Source organism: Urocitellus parryii, chromosome 5 (genome assembly GCF_045843805.1).
Source record: "Urocitellus parryii isolate mUroPar1 chromosome 5, mUroPar1.hap1, whole genome shotgun sequence".
Classification (NCBI taxonomy): Eukaryota; Metazoa; Chordata; class Mammalia; order Rodentia; family Sciuridae; genus Urocitellus; species Urocitellus parryii.
Window position 1 is genome coordinate 102,856,962 of NC_135535.1, and position 17,476 is coordinate 102,874,437.

Genomic DNA, 17,476 nt, shown 5'->3' on the forward strand with positions numbered 1-17,476 from the left:
AGCATCAAGAATCAGAGCACAAACAGAGTAAAGGAGGTTTTCCTGTGAAGTGATGGCTCAGCTCAGGGTTTTAGAACCTCAACAAGGTGAGAAGTCTGAGCGCTGGGGATGGTGTTAGCTGGCCCTGTTCAGGAATATCCAAGAAGAGTGAGGAGAACATCAGTGCTGGGGACAGGGTTTAGGACTGGGGAATCAGAGCTCAACCAGGAAGAGAAGGATGCTTTAGTAGGAGAGGGCTGGTACCAATAGTGGGAGATTAGTAACATCTGGAAGATTAATCAAATAAATGAATAAGTCAAAGTTAAAGGACAATAGGTTTCTTACTAAACTGGGACATTGGATTGGAATTGGAGTTATTAGTGGGAACTCATGGTTTTCAATATATTTAGATACAGAAATAAATATAAAGATCTGTATTATGCTGAGGAGGAGAATTTAGGTAGGAGAGACTAAAAGAAGGGGAATCATTTGGGAAAAGCTGAGAGCAAAGAATGTGGGCATGAGTTGAGATCAGTTTTGTGGAAAGTTCCCACATGAAACTTTTAGTTTTTGATGTGTTTTCCTCTTGGCTTTTTGAAAAAAAATTAGCACTAGGTTGAAGTTTATCCTTCACATATAATTCCATGCCATTATCCCAACTGTTCAAAATATTCCTATGTACCTCCTAGAGCTGTTTGTTGGTGTATGTGGAGAATAAAGGGAAAGAGAAGTGTGGAATGAAATATGCCTCCTTTTCTACCACCTAATAAAGACAGATGCTTTCAGGACTTCTGGCGGTGACCAGTAGCAAAATGAATAGAGATTCATGATGGAGATAATTATTAACATCAAGGGAAAGCACAGAGGAGCTTCTTTAGAAGGAACAGGATTTAAATTTTGTCTTCCCCATCGTACTACAGGAAGCTGACTCTTGAATGTGGGGAGGCTGTCATCTGATATTTGTGTCAGTGATCATCCTAGAATGTGATATCAAGAAGCCGCCTGATCAGGCAGAAATGAGGAGGTGAATGCAATATGAACAAGTGTTTGCTTAGTTAGTTGGTTGGGTGAATGTGGAACACCAATTTTATTTTTTTGCTGATGAGTTTCAAGAGCACAGTTCTTAGGAAAGACTTCTCTAAATTGCTCATTTCCCCTTTTCCTTTCCTTCCTATTTCTTGCCCTTGCCCTTTGAGTTCCTGCTTTTGTTACATCTGCTTAGCTGTATTTACTGTTTAAAGACTAACTCTCATGGTGCTGGTCCTGGTGATTGCACCTCTCTGTGTGGAATGAGTGGTTTCATGCTGTGGTTTGAATTCTCATGAGACAGTCTCAGGGGTATGTGCCTATTTATTGCTTCTGCTCTCATCCAGTTGAGAGAAAGAGCAGTCGACCACCATGTTTGGATCTCATGTATAAGATGTTTTAAGGAAGGGATGACGCAGATTTTCTGAAGAAAGCAGAAGGGCTCTTTGCAGTATGGCTTCGGAAATCACTTATGCTGAAGTGAGGTTCAAAAATGAACCGAAGTCCTCAGGTACCAATTCAGATTCTCCTGCAGGTAAAAAATCATTTTCTGGTGGTCAGAGTTAGTGATGTGGTGAAGGAGGAAGGGAAGGTTTATAAGCAAGGCATAGGTGATGTTAGTTGCTGTTCTCTGAGTGGTTGTGTCTGGGAAACCCTAGAGTCCCTGATATTTTGTTGCCTGTAGATAAGCATTAAGAGGTTGAGGGGTCGTAAAGTGGCAAAGAAAAGATTTATGATACTTTCCTTACTGGTGCCATTTAGGACAAATGTTTATATTTTATTGTATATTCTCCCACATACAAATATACAGCCATGTGTGTTGGAGTGGATTTGTATGTATATATATTGTGTGTGTGTGTGTGTGTATTTTTTTCCTTTCTTTTTCTTTTTTCCCCACCAAACTGAAATCACCCGGTGCTGAGGCTCTCATAAATGGTAGGGAAGTGCTCTCCTACTGTGTTTAATTCCCAGACCTGAAAATGGTTTCTAACTATGAGATGGCAACAAGAAAGCTGATCTTCTCCTAAAAATATAGTTTTAAAAGATTTATCTGCTGCAGCACATATTTTTAAAGTAAAGTTGGAAAGAATCTGGAAGATTATTTAAATATACAAAAAATTCTATGCAACCACAATAAAGAGTATAAATGAAGAATATTTGAAAAAATATTCATGATGCAGTGTTAAAGAAAATGGTAGTTAACAAATCAAGATTGATGATATGTCAATTGGGCAAAAATGCACATATGAATATACATTTTAAAAACTGACTGAGGGACTGGGGTTGTGGCTCAGTGATAGAGCGCTTGCCTAGCACATACGGGGCCCTGGGTTCGATTCTCAGCACCACATAAAATAAAATAAATGTACTGCGTCCAACTACAACTAAAAAATATTTTAAAAAACTGGCTGAAAGAATGTATATTAAAATATTAAGGACAGTTATTCTCAATGGTAGGAAATAGTGTTTTTATGTATTTTATAAAATTTCTACAGTGATCATCATTGTTTCATTCCTATTCCTATTTTTAAGTTATCTACAATCTTATACTATTAGTAATTGTGTGTCACACATAGAAAAGGAGAAGAAAATGAGGAAGAGAAAACAAGGACAGAATTTATTATTGATGAAAATTATTTGATTTCTTCTTCAGCTCCCAAAGAGAACACCACTTCTCTCAAAAGTAATCCCGCTTTTCCCAAGCTGCTTCTTGGATCATTGCTGATACTTTTCCTGCTGTTGGCAATCTTATTCTTTGGTGCTTTTATCAGTAAGTATAGCAATTCAACCAATAATCAATATATGCCTTAAATGAAATGAAGATTTCTCTTAGAAACTGACATTTAACAATGTGTTTATCCAGATAGCTGAACAAGAAAATTTCTCTGGGGAGATAAAATTCAGTTGTATCTATTGGAAATTTTGTTCTTTTTTAGGATTTAGTTACTCTCCTACAAAAATAATGGAATCCATTCTCATTAGAGAATTTGAGGAATATATGTGGGTAAACATGTTGGTATAATAGAGTAAAATCTTTGAGGCATCATCTCTGTATTAGGCTCTCGGTGAGGGCAGAATGTTTCCTTAGTAGCACTTATAAATCTAGTCCTGTTTGACTTCACAGACACTTACATTTTGGGGTATGTAATGGACAAGGAGATGGAAAGAAATATTCCAGAAGAATTCTCCAATACATTATCTTCTAATTATTTCTGTTCTGCCCAAGATTATGTGAGATTTAAAAACCAAATTAGAAAATATATTTTTGCATATCTTGGCTTTCAGAATTAGTCAAAATTTTAAGCCATAAACTCAGCATACTTTTGGATAGATATTTTGTTCATTAATTTGGTCATTCAATAAGTGGTAATGGCCTTGTACTATTTGCTACACACAATGTTAGAGAGTCTAGAAAGAGTCACAAATTCTGTCCTCAAGAAACTGAATAGTCAAATGAACCAGGGCTCGCTGGGTGCAGGGGCACATACTTACAGTAATTCCAACTACTCAAGATGCTGAGGCCTGCTCAGGCAACATACTGAGACCTCCAAAAAAAGAAGAACCAGTGTTTTCAACATTGCATGGGAAGTTTTCTGTAGGTAAGAAGTGAGCACAGGATGTTGAGGTAAGCTTCCTGCAAGAGGTGCCATCTAGAACTGTATTTATCAAGAATGGTATGACATATTATATATTTGGAGAAATATAAGCATACATGACTGGAACATATAGTGCTACTTGAAGAACTTTGAAATGAAGTTATTAGGGGCAGACATGAACAGGACACAGATTATGAAGTATTGTGTACCATTATAAAGAATTTGGATTTTTTTCCCTAAATATTATTTTACAAAGTAAATTAGTCTAAAATTTAGTGGGTTAAAAGAGCAATATATTTAGCTCCCACTTCTGAGGTTTGCCAATTTAGATTGGTTTCAGTTGGGAGTTCCTCTGTCCTAGCTGAGTTTACTAGGTCAAAATATTAGAGTCACACTTAACTTCCCTGGGTCCCTTAATCACCAGATCTAAATATGCATCAAGTGTTGGCTTCCTTGATTATATCTCCTATCATTCAAAACTACCTCACTCATGCATACGATGTCAGATACTAGTCATAGATGGAGGAAGAGGATGTCAAGTGGAATGACAGGGGCAATTTCACCACATTTCCATCATCATTTATCAGGCTAGCCTGGGTTTGTTCACATGACCACTTACCGACTTCCAAGACTGAGGGTGAAAGGAATCCAAACATGTTGAAGTCTCATTTTGGAACTGGCACAGTTTCTTTTGCACATTTATTGGCTAAATGGAGTTTTAAAGGCAACTCACATTCAAGTGGTGGAGAAGCAGACCCCATATCTTGATGGAGAAGCTGTAAATTCACAGTGCAAAGGGATGTGAATACAGGGAGCGTGGAACTTTGAGGCCATTTATTCAGTGTGTCACAGTCATGGTAAGCCATTGAAAAATTCTGAGCAAGGAGTTGATATGGAAAAATTATGAAAGTTTATTTTTACCTAACTGTGACAATGGGTGTTAGAAAAAGAAGTTAGAAGGCCAATGGATAATCTCGTTGAGGCACATGGAGAGCCTGATCCAAGGAAACTGTTAGTGAAGAAAGAGGAGGTAGTTTTGAATGATAAAGGAGATATAATCAAGGAAGCCAACAATTGATGCATATTTAGATCTGGTGATTAAGGGAACCAGGGAAGTTAAGTGTGACTCTAATATTTTGACCCAGTAAACTCAGCAATAATGAATCATTCAAAAAGGTAGACAACATAGGATGAGTAGCAGATTCGTTTGGAAGATGATGATTTAAGTTTTGAACACATTGAGCTGAACCTCAAATGTAATTATTTAGTAGGAGGATCATTTTTCTGTATTTTAGGAGTGAGGTTTGAGTTTTAGAAGTTATTCAGGCAGCTGATAACACCAGGGAATGTATGATATCACTCTGAAAGAAAACTTAGTATGAGAAGTAGGGACAGGGATGAAACTCTGGAGAACACTATATTTTAATAGATGGATGAAGGAAGAGGAGCTTATAAAAGAGTAGAAGCAGCAAAAGTAAGAAATATGAGGCAGAGACAGGAATGAACACTGTCCTAAAAAGTTAAAGAGAGAGAGAACTGTGGTGAAGAATTGCAAGTCCATTTGAAAGATGACTAATAAGAGGTCCTACGATGTTACTGATGACCCATTTCGAGGATGGGTTTAGTGAAATGGTAAAAGCCAAAGTCAGAATGAGGTGGGTCAAGGACAAAACAGGGTTGGGGAAAAGATAAAATTCAACTTCTAGGGAGTGAGGTGAGTTTTAATCTGAGAGAGATATGTGCACTTAGGAGTTAGAATCATTTGTGATGGAGAGAGTTAAAGGACAGAAAAGGAAGAGAACAACATCCTCTTGATTAATCTCGAAGTTTCTAAAAAACATTTTTCTTTTCTTTAAAGTAAGCCAGACGATCCTCAGGGTTATACAAAATGTCATATAAGAGGTAAGGAGGGGTAAGTCAAGAGAATACAAATGGAAGACATGATTTACAGTAGAAGGGCTAGAGAGAGAAAAGGGGAGGGGAGGGGAGGGGAGGGGAGGGGGGATAGTAGACAATAGGACAGACAGCAGAATACATCAGACACTAGAAAGGCATTATGTCAATCAATGGAAGGGTAACTGATGTGATACAGCAATTTGTATACGGGGTAAAAGCGGGAGTTCATAATCCACTTGAATCAAACCGTGTAATATGATGTATTAAGAACTATGTAATGTTATGAACGACCAATAAAAAAAAAAAAAAAAAAAAAAAATAAAGTAAGCCAGAACTGCTTAGAATTAGCAAATTCCTCCTTCTCCTAAAGTCCCAGGCTATGAAAAAAAATTTTAAATTGTTTTTATTTTTTGACTCTATTTTTTCCATTGTTCTGTGTGATATGTTGTTTTTTTTAAAAAAATATTTTACTCTAATTTGTTATCTATGACAGCAGAATGCATTACAATTCATATCACATATATAGAGCACATTTTTTCATATCTCTGCTTATATACAAAGTATATTCACACCATTCGTGTCTTCTTCATACACGTACTTAGAGTAGTGATGTCTATCTCATTCCACCATCTTTTTTTTTACCTCTTTGCCCCCTCCCTCCTCTACCCTCACCTTTGCCTTATCCAGAGTTTGTCTAACCTTCCTATGCTCCTCCTCCCAACCCTCTATATATCAGCCTCCTTATATCAGAGAAAACATTAGGCATTTGTTTTTTTGGGATTGGCTAACTTCACTTAGCATTATATTCTCCAACTCCATCCATTTACCTGCAAATGCCATGATTTTATTCTATTTCATTGCCAAGTAATATTCCATTGTGTATATATATCCACATTTTCTTTATCCATTAATCTACTGAGGGCATCTAGGTTGATTCCACAGTTTAGTCATTGTGAATTGTACTGCTATAAACACTAATGTGGCTATGTCCCTGTAGTATACAGTTTTTAAGCCTTGTGGGTATAGACCAAGAGAGATAGCTGGGTCAAAAGGTGGTTCCCATTCCCAGGTTTCCAAGGAATCTACATACTGCTTTCCATATTGGTTGTACCATTTTGCAGTCCCACCAGCAATGTATGAGTGTGCCTTTCCCCCACATCCTCGCAAACACTTATTGTTGTTTGCACTCTTAATAGTTACCATTCTGACTGGAGTGAGATGAAATCTTAGAGTAGTTTTGATTTGCATTTCTCTAATTGCTAGAGATGTTGAATATTTTTTCATATATTTGTTGATTGATTATATATCACCTTCTGAGAAGTGTCTGTTCAGTTCCTTGGCCCATTTATTGATTGGGTTATTTGCTTTTTTGGTGTTTACCCTTTTGATATTAGTGCTCTATCTGATGTACAAGTGGTAAAAATTTGCTCCCAAGCTTTAGGCTCTCTATTCACTTCACTGATTGTTTCTTTTGCTGAGAAAAAGCTTTTTAGTTTGAATTCATCCCATTTATTAATTCTTTTTTTTAAAGAGAGAGTGAGAGAGGAGAGAGAGAGAGAGAGAGAATTTTTTTTTAATATTTATTTTTTAGTTCTTGGCGGACACAACATCTTTGTTGGTATGTGGTGCTGAGGATCGAACCTGGGCCGCACGCATGCCAGATGGGCGCGCTACCGCCTGAGCCACATCCCCAGCCCCCCATTTATTAATTCTTAATTTTAATTTTTGCACTATAGGAGTCTTGTTAAGGAAGTAGGGGCCTAATCCGATATGATGGAGATTTGGGCCTACTTTTTCTTCTACTAGACGCAGGGTCTCTGGTTTAATTCCTAGGTCCTTGATCCACTTTGAGTTTTGTGCATGGTGAGAGATAGGGGTTTAATTTCATTTTATTGCATATGGATTTCTAGTTTCCCAGCACCATTTGTTGAAGAGGCTATGTTTTCTCCAGTGCATGCTTTTGGCACCTTTGTGTAATATAAGATAATTGTAATTATGTGGGTTAGTCTCTGTGTCCTGTGTTCTGTACCAGTGGTCTACCAGTCTGTTTTGGTGCCAATCCCATACTGTTTTTGTTACTATTACTCCATAGTATCTTTTATCACTTCAGGATAATATCTGGTATAGGGATGCCACCTGCTTCATTCTTCTTGCTAAGGATTGTTTTAGCTTTTCTGGGTTTCTTATTTTTCCAGATGAATTTCATGACTGCTTTTTCTATTTCTATGAGTAATGCCATTGGGATTTTGATTGGAATTGTATTAAATCTGTATAATGGTTTTGGTAGTATAATCATTTTGATAATATTAATTCTGCATATCTAAGAACAAGGGAGATCTTACCATCTCTTTAAGGTCTTCTTTAATTTCTGTCTTTAGCGTTCTGTAGTTTTCATTGTAGAGGTCTTTCATTTCTTTTGTTAGATTGGTTCCTAAGTATTTTATTTTTTTTGAGGCTATTGAAAATGGGGTGGTTTTCCTTATTTCCCTTTCAGAGGATTTGTCACTGATATACAGAAATGCCTTTGATTTATGGGTATTGATTTTGTATCTTACTACTTTGCTGAATTCATTTACTAGTTCTAGAAGCTTTCTGGTGGAATTTTTGAGTCTTCTAGGTATAGAATCATATTGGTAATTAATCATTGGTAATTAGTGCTAATTTGAGTTCTTCTTTTCCTATCTGTATCCCTTTAATTTCTTTCATCTGTTTAATTGCTCTGGCCAGTGTTTTAAGAATGATGTTAAATAGAAGTGGTGAAAGAGGGCATCCCTGTCTTGTTCCCATTTTTAGAGGAGATGCTTTCAATTTTTCTCCATTTAGAATGATATTGGCCTGGGGCTTAGCATAGATATTTTGTACAATGTTGAGATATGTTCCTGTTATTCCTAGTTTTTCTAGTGTTTTGAATATGAAGGGGTATTTTGTCAAATGCTTTTTTCTGCGTCTATTGAGATGATCATATGGTTCTTATCTTTAAGTCTATTGTGTGAAAATTCTTAAATGAATTTATTTGAACTCCATTCCCTTCCCAAGATTTGGTCTTCATTTGCATCTTATGTTAGGTATTGAAGGAGACTGTAGATAAGTTCCTTTAGATCCCATTATGATGGAACTGTCATGTCCTCTTCTAACTCCTCATCTTTTAACTATTCCTGGAGCTACCTAAAATTTCAAAAACAGTAGGATTAGGCCTGTTGACTGTGAGGTCATGGGGAAAGTTTTCGTGTCCTGCTATGTCCATTTAGGTAATAAGACATTTGTAGATTTTGTTTCTGTGTCGAATGCAAGAAAGCAACAGTAAAGAGAAATGACCTGGTTTGGGGCTGTGGCTCAGTGGTAGAATGCTCGTCTCGCATATTTGAAGCACTGAGTTCAATCCTCAGCACCACATAAAAATAAATAAATCAAATAAAGGTATTGTGTCCATCTACAATTAAAAAAAAACTTTAATAAAAAGAGTAATGACCTAATGCTACCAGGAAAATGATTTGTTTTTATTCTATTTTCCAGTTTTCTTTAAAAAATATTCTCAGCTTCTTGAAGAAAAGAACTATAAAGTTTCTATGAAGACCCCAATTTACACAAATTTAACCTGTGTAAGAAACAATTCAACCGTGGAAGGTAAATTCACTGTGCCTAGAGTTCAGTTGCTGACTATATAATTAAGGATCCCAAATCAATATTTATGATTTCTAGGTAGATTACACTAAGAAGAGGAGTCTCATGATCATTCTAAGCTACAAGTTTACAATACATAACACCTGAAATTCTTATATATTTAAAGTTTTCTTGATTGTAAAAAAGGATTTATTGCTATTGTATTTCTTCAGCCAGTGCTTCTTTCTGAGGTTTCTGTGCAAGGCTACTCTTTTTCTCATCTGTTGGTTATAACAACTTGATAAAAATGATGATGAATACATTATTGTGAATGTGACTATTTTACATTAAAATACACTGTTTTAAAACATTTTTATGTTTACAGAAAAATTGAGCAGATAATATTAAAAGATTCTATTTTACCCCCCCCCCCCCTTGGACACAAGCCTAAGTAAGGACATTTGTTATGACAAATGAACCAATATTGATGTTTTTATAACTAAATTCATGATTTTTTCCCTTTGGTTCTAGGAATTAATCTCAGGATTTCACACACGCTAGGCAAGTCTTTATCACTGAGCCACCTCTCTAGCCAAAAGTTCTTGATTTTCTAAATTTTCAACTATTGTACTTTTTCTATACTAAAGTCCCATGCAGTCCCCCACATTACATTTAGTTGTCATCTCTCTTTAAATTTATCTTTGCTGTGATAGTTTTTCAGAACTTCCTTGTTTTTGATAACTCTTAACAATTTTGGGGAATACTGTTCTATGTATTATCGGTTGACCCTCTATTAAAAGTTGAAGTTTTTCTAATGATTATATGGGGATTATTTGTTTTTGGGAAGAGGCTCACAGATGTAAAAAGCTATTTTCATCACATCGTTTTAAGTGTTTGCATTATCAAAGTGATTTTTGACTATTGATGCCAAACTTGATTACCCCAGGTAGTGTTTGTCAGGTTTCTCCATTGTAAATATATTTCCTCTCCTATTCCCAGACTACAGAGTTCACAAGGAGGTTGCTGTGTGTAGATAATATTTTATTTAGGGTGGAGGAGTCATGCTTTCTGTTCATTAGGGTGGAGTGTTACGTTAGGGCTCTCCAGAAGAACAGAAGCAATATGAATATGGATATTTATTTTAAGAACTTGGCTCATGCAATCTTGAGGGCTTGATAAGTCCAAAATTTGGTCTGGGTAACTTGCAGGCTAAAGATTCAGGAAGGAGTGGCAGATTGAGGCCAAAGGAAGTCTGCTAAGCTTTTAAAAGGTTATTATATTTTTCAATGATAAAATATCCATTTAAAAAATCTTCTGTGTTTTTATTTAGTCTATTTTTTCTTTTGTTTGTTTTTTTTTTGAGGGGGGATATTTACTTGGATTGAATCCTGGGGTCCCAGACTACTGACCACATCCCAGCCCTTTTTTAATTTTTAATTTTGAGACAGGGACTCACTGAGTTGCTTAGGGATTTTCCTTTGTTTCAGGATTGTTTGTATCTTCTTGTTGAAGCATTTTTATCATGGTTGCTTTAAAATCTTTGAAAGATAATTCTAACATTTTTGTTATTTAGTTTTTTTATATCTACTGATTATCATTTTTTTACTAAATTTGAAAACTTCCCGGTCCTTAGTATGATTAATTTTTTCTGTTGAAACTTGAACATTTTTATTTTGAGGTTTTGGAGTCTGAGTTTTATTTAAACATTATATTTTGCTGTTTTTTTTTCTGATACCAGTCTAGCAGGTGAAGGGGTCCTTGACACATTACTGCCTGTTGGAGTCAACTTGGCTCCTTGGCACCTGAGGAAAGGAGTCTCCTTGTTATATCTCGGTGAATATTGGAGTTGCAACTTCCATGCTATTTCCTTAGGTTTGTAACTTTAATAATACATACACTTTAAAAATACATTTTCATATAACACACCTATTTGCCCTTCTGGCCAATAAAGGAAAAGTCTGGAGTTGTTGCCCAGAGAAATGGAAGTCATTTAGTTCCAGTTGCTACTTTTTTTCTACTGATGCAAAATCTTGGAATGAGAGTCAGGAGAACTGCTCTCGAATGGAGGCTCATCTGGTGGTGATCAACAGCAAGGAAGAGCAGGTACTTTCTAAGAGACAATGGAGTCATGAGCCTGTCTCACTTTGGTACATGTCTTTGCTAAGAAGGGATATTGATGATGTGGCAGAAGACTTTCCATAAGACAGATAGGAGAGGCTCCCTCAGCCTTCAAATGCCACACCTTGTACCTTCTTCAGTGTAACTAACCTACCCCCAGGGATATTGTGGCATTCAACATGTAAGACCTGAGGGTTTAGTGAAAGGATGAAAATGTTTCTGCCTATAACAGCAGTTGGTTATTTCAATATATAACAGTTTTCTGAATTATCAAGTGCTTAACAGAAAGGAGAATCAACTTGAATAGGCAAAGTTCAATCAAGAGATTCATAATCAGCAATCAAGAGTGAAATTTTAAGAACTGTGAAGTGCTGGTTGTTGTGGTACATGCTTGTAATCCCAGGGGCTTGGAGGTTGAGAGAGGAGAATCTCAAGTTCAAAGCAATCCTCTGAAATGCAGCAAGGCCTTAAGCAATTTATCAAGACCCTGTCCCTAATTGAAATATAAGAAAGGGTGGGGATGTGGCTCAGTGGTTAAGCACTCCTGGGTTCAATTTCTGGTACAAAAAATTCATGATGTTAAAAAAGGAAAATGATTAAATTTGTAAGAATTTTCTTATGCACAATTTTGAAGGATGTTCTCTCAGTGAAGAAAAGAGGGAAAGTGAATTTGAGATGGAAATTCATTATGATTGTAGATAGGAATTGCTTCCATATTTAATAAAATTAAAGCTCACAGATGATGTCTTTGATCCTTGTGTGCTCAAAGACCTGCAGTTCTGAGGTCCCCATCTGGTTATTCCTGAATCATCTCCTTTTGTTTTCACTTGTGTATGACCATAAAGAGTTCAGTTGAAAAATCACACTGTACCTTTAAATATGTATAATTATTAGTTGTTAGTAAAATCTTTAAAAATACATAAAGAAGATGGAAATGTTAACTACACCAATTTGATTATTATGCACTGTGTATATGTGTCAAATTATCAAGTTATCTGATAGATTTTACTATTAAAATAAGAAAGAAGAAATAAATCACCAAAATTCTTTTAAAATTATTTTTATTGGTGAATTATGTTTACACATGAGAGCAGGCTTCATTCTGTTATATTAATACCAGTACATAGCATAATTTGGCAAATTAAGAAAAAAACACCTCAGTTCAAGCTGAGTATCTAGAGCCTATGACTTCTTTTCTTTTTCTTTTCCTTTAGGATTTCCTCACTCAGTATATGGATAAAAAATCTGCTTATTTTGTGGGGCTAACAGATCCAGAGGGTCAAGGACACTGGCAATGGGTTGATCAGACCCCATACAATCAAAGTGCCACGTGAGTAGAGAATTCGATAAAGGAATCCTGGGTCCTGTGTCATGCAGGAAGTTTAGAGTGTTCCAGCATCAGTTCTGAAACTAAAACAGCTCACTCTTGTCCTGTTGCACACACAGTTAATCAATTTTATTACCTCATGAAATTATCACAGAACCCTAGGAGGCACACATTATTTTTCCTATTATAGATAGCACTGAGGAAATTCAGTTTGGAGAGTATAGATAGTGCAGCTAAGAAAGATCACCCACCTATAGTCTTCAGAACCAGGTGGATTCTACTTTGCTTTTAAAAAACTCTATTTATTCTCTGTGTTTAAAAATCAAGTTTTTGTTGTCTTATTGTCTAATTTTTTGAGTTCTTTGTATATTCTGGTTATTAGGGCTCTATCTGAAGTGTGTGGAGTAAAGATTTGTTCCCAGGATGTAGGCTCCCTGTTTATCTCTCTTATTGTTTCTTTTGCTGAGAAAAAACTTTTTAGTTTGAGTAAGTCCCATTTGTTGATTCTATTTGTGGGACGAAGAGCTTGAGAAGAAGATTTACATTAAACAGGGATGAGAGGTGGGAGGGAAAGGGAGTGAGAAGGGAAATTGCATGGAAATGGAAGGCGATCCTCAGGGTTATACAAAATGTCATATAAGAGGAAAGGAGGGGTAAGACAAGTTAATACAAATGGAAGAAATGATTTACAGTAGAAGGGGTAGAGAGAGAAAGGGAGGGGAGGGGAGGGGAGGGGAGGGGAGGGAGGGGGATAGTAGAGAATAGGACAGACAGCAGAATACATCAGAATCTAGAAAGGCAATATGTCAATCAATGGAAGGGAAACTGATGTGATACAGCAATCTGTATACGGGGTAAAAGCGGGAGTTCATAATCCACTTGAATCAAACCGTGTAATATGATGTATTAAGAACTATGTAATGTTATGAATGACTGACCAATAAAAAAAAAAAACAAAAACAAAAACAAAAAAAAAAAAACTTACATTTTGGGCAAAATCAATTAACATAAAGCTGATTTTATAATAACAAAAAAAAAAATAAAAGAAGAAATAAAAAAAATCAAGTTTTTAAATATTATTGATATTATTATGATTTAATATTTCTTATAAAGCAAAAATCTTACATTTGGATACTATTATAATATCTCATATTTATGTAATCTTTAAAGGCATTTAAATACATTAGTATACTCCCACCTTTGATCCTTATATCTTCTTTGTGAAATATGTAGTGCTGTTACTCTGGTCCAGTTTTTAGATGGGTAAACTGAGAATCCAAGAAATTAAATTAATTGACCTAGAAAACAGGAATAAGTAGAAGATCTAGAGGTTTAACTAGTTCTCCAGACTTCAAAGTCATCCCATTAAAAAAGGAAAAAAAGCCTATATTGATACATGGGACCATGGTGACTTCCCTTTATCATATAAGAAAAGCCCATGGATTGACAGTCCCCTGGCAACAGGGCCTATGTTTAGAGGAGAGCCTGTGGGTAACTTTGGGTCAAATGTTTAGTACAATAAGGTTTGAGAAAATATGAGTGATGACGGCGCAAATTTCAAGATAAATGCCAGAGGTGTTGGTGGAGGAGAAACTGCATGAGAATTGGGGAAGGTTGGTCTGGGCATATCTGACCCTGACTTCCCCAAAGTTCCACCCCAGCCTCTGACCCCATAACTGACTCTAACCCCTTTAAAATCAGTCTTGGAAGAATAACTTCATCCTTTTTCTCTGATTCAGATTCTGGCATCCAGGTGAGCCAAGTCATAGTGATGAGCATTGTGTAATAGTAAATCATCGTCCTACATCATTGCAATGGGGCTGGAATGATGCACCTTGTGAAAAACAACTATCAGTTTGTGAAATGATGAAGATCTACTTATGAATCAACACTTTTCATGGAAATGTGTTTGGATTTTCATTCATTATTCTAGAAGTAGCTCATAAGTTCTTGTTTATGAAAGACATTCCATAGACATTTAGGTATGTGGTCAACTATTCCACTTTTGAGGAAATGCTGTGTTGTATATGGAATTTATCAGTTTATTTTCTGAAAAGCACCTAATACAATAATTGTGGGAGGGCTTTTACTTAATGTACAATGAGTTTAATCCATATTATTTCTGTACCATAATGATGATACAGAATTTTCAAAAGATACATTTTACTCAAAATGCCTTTGACTGCCTCAATGAAGAGAGTAATTGAACAGAAGTGAAATATTTAATCCTGTGTCTAGCCAGTACTGGAACTCTTCTCTTCACTCTACTTTGTGTTGTATGAGTGTGTTCTGGTGTTTTTAACTTATTTTTCTCTAGAGCATCTTTGCATCAATGTGTGTGAACAGGTTTTATGTGAGGTTTGTGTTTAAAGAGCGATATAGAATTAGAATCCATCCTACTGAGTGCTAATCACTGAAAAGGATTGTAAAAAGTAATACAATAGTTATGGTATTAAGGCACTAAGGCTTTGGGCAGAATGTTCAGTACTGGGGAGAGTACTTTCACGTGAGTATCATTTTGGAGAAATGATAATGTTGAAGCTGGCTGATTTCTCTGAAGGTGGAGATCTGCTGACAACTGACAACCCTCCAGAACCCTTTGGATATACATTTTATTGAGATGATTTTAATTATGAAACATGGATTATGTTACAGCTTAGATATGAGATGTCTCTAAAAAGCTCATGTGTGTGACAGTGAAAGAAAATTTAGTGTTGAAATGATTGGGCTGTGAGAGCCTTCACCCAATCAGTGCATTAATCCTCTGATAGAGACTGAATAAATGGTAACTGTAGGCATGTAGGGTGTGGATGAAAAAGGTGAGTCACTGAGGGTGTGCCTTTGAGGTTGGTATTTTGTTGTGGTGGGAGGAGTTCTGTTGTTTCTCTTTCTCTTTGCTTCCTGGTGGGCATGTCCTGAGCCACTTCCTCCTCTACACCTTTCTCCTCTGATGGTCTATTTCACTTCAGGCCCAGAGCAATGGGAGCTGGCCATCTATGGACTGAGACCTTTGAAAGCATGAGCCTCAGATGAATTTTTCTTCCTCTAAAATAGTTTTTTTGTCAGGTATTTTGGTCACAGTAGCAAATAAGCTGACTTAAAACCGATTAGTAGTCCTTTCTTTGCCTACATGAACATCATCAGTTGTACACACTTCCTAGGGATGAGTTCAATTATTCAAGGACAGAAGAAATATTGAGGCACAGTCCAGCGGTATTAAAGCAATTGTTCAGTGTAAAGTTTTGATGAAATATTGTGTAATAAAATTTTGGATGAAGTGCTTTGGAGCAGTTAAAAATGTTGTAAATGGAATTTTTAAAATGAGGAACCAGCTTTGAGGACTGTGGTTCATGTTTGCTGTCTATTCATCCCTTCTTCCTCAAAAACAATATTTCAATATTGTTTAATTTCTTTCTTGAATCTCATGTGACTTTGGATGCTGTAAGTGAATATGGATTAATCCAAGTCAACAATGCAATCATAATAGTAGCTGGTTTAGGAATATCATGAATTGTTAGTCTTGCTAAGAAATTGCTTCTTCCGTTTCTCTGAGGAATCAGGGAATGAATCTCCCTCTCCTAATGAACATGAAAGGTCCTGTTCACTACTGACAGTCATTCTGTAACCACAAGGGGAACTGGCCTTCAAATGATATAAACACCATGGATGGCAGAGTAGAGCCATGGGAAGGACCTGGTTATTTAAGTTCTTTGTGGGTCACTGAATCAACTGTTTTTACAGCATAGCCTACTGTGAAGTTTTATTGTGAAGACTAATAAATTTGTAATTATTTGTCCAATGGAATCCTGATGGATTTAAGAAAATATATTAGTTTTAGTGACTAGATTTTATTGAGCTATAGTTTACATAAGTAAAAGGCACACACTTTCCGAGTATAGTTCCATGATTTTGTCAAGTGCATGCAAACCTGTAACCACCATGATTATCTACAATAAAGATTTCTAGCATTGCCCAGTGTTCCCTGTCCTAACTGTCTGAATGCAACGTTGTGTTTCCTGCTTTTCAAATTCCATATAAAAAGATATCAGAGTTTGCTTTTTCTTTTTACTTTCTTTATCTCAGTATGTTTGTGAGATTCTCCTAAGGTTTTTTTTGTATTTTTTTCATTGGTAGATTCAATTTTTTTATGGAATTGTGTTTCATTGTAACATGATCTGTTTATCTGATTTGCTGTTGGGTAAACTTTGAATTATTTCTATATCTTACCATCCTGAATAAAGCTTCTTCTTTTACATGACTTTTTTTGTGACTGTGCATTTATATTTCTTTGAAATGTTCGCAGGAATAGAATGTTTTCGCATCACAGTATTATAGAGAATAATATAACTGCCATAAATTTCTCTGTGTTTCAGTTACTATCCATTTCTTCTTGAAAATTCCTGGAATTTACTGATTTTTATGCTTTTGTTTTTTACAGATTGTCATAAGTTGGATCATTACACAGATTCTTCTGATGTCTTCTTACACTTAGTAATATGCATTAAGATTCCTCTTTTTTATTTTATGTCCTGTTGACATTTCTTTTTATTGCAGGAAAATATTCTACCATAGTTTATTCATCTATTGAAGTACATGTTGATTGCTTCTAATGTTTGACACGTAGGAATGAAGTTTTTGTTTGGCCTCTTATGTGGGTTTTTGTGTGGATGTGTTTTTAATTCATTTGTGTTAACATCTAGGAACACTCTTGTTGACTTGGGGGTTAAGACTATACATAGAACTATCTTCCAAAGTGGCTATCATTTTGTATTTAACCAGCCATGAATCAAAGTTTTCCTATTGTTACATTTTCTTGCCAGCATTTGGAATTGACAGAGTTGTGGATGTTGTCCATTAATATGTGTGCTGTGGTGTCTAATTTTTAAAATGTTTTTCTCCCTATGAATTACAATGTAAACTGCTTGAGTGCAAT

The 17,476-nt window shown here is 35.8% G+C and overlaps 1 protein-coding gene across 1 annotated transcript; it reads left to right on the forward strand.

Annotated features, from left to right (window-relative positions):
* The first annotated feature begins 1,291 nt into the window (after nt 1-1,291).
* On the forward strand, nt 1,292-16,608 carry LOC113201518 (C-type lectin domain family 4 member A-like). The gene is made up of 6 exons (XM_026415276.2): nt 1,292-1,540; nt 2,660-2,776; nt 9,012-9,122; nt 11,050-11,201; nt 12,431-12,546; nt 14,283-16,608. The coding sequence occupies exons 1-6, from the start codon at nt 1,459-1,461 to the stop codon at nt 14,425-14,427; spliced, it is 723 nt and encodes a 240-aa protein (XP_026271061.1). The 5' UTR covers nt 1,292-1,458; the 3' UTR covers nt 14,428-16,608.
* The last annotated feature ends 868 nt before the right edge of the window (nt 16,609-17,476 follow it).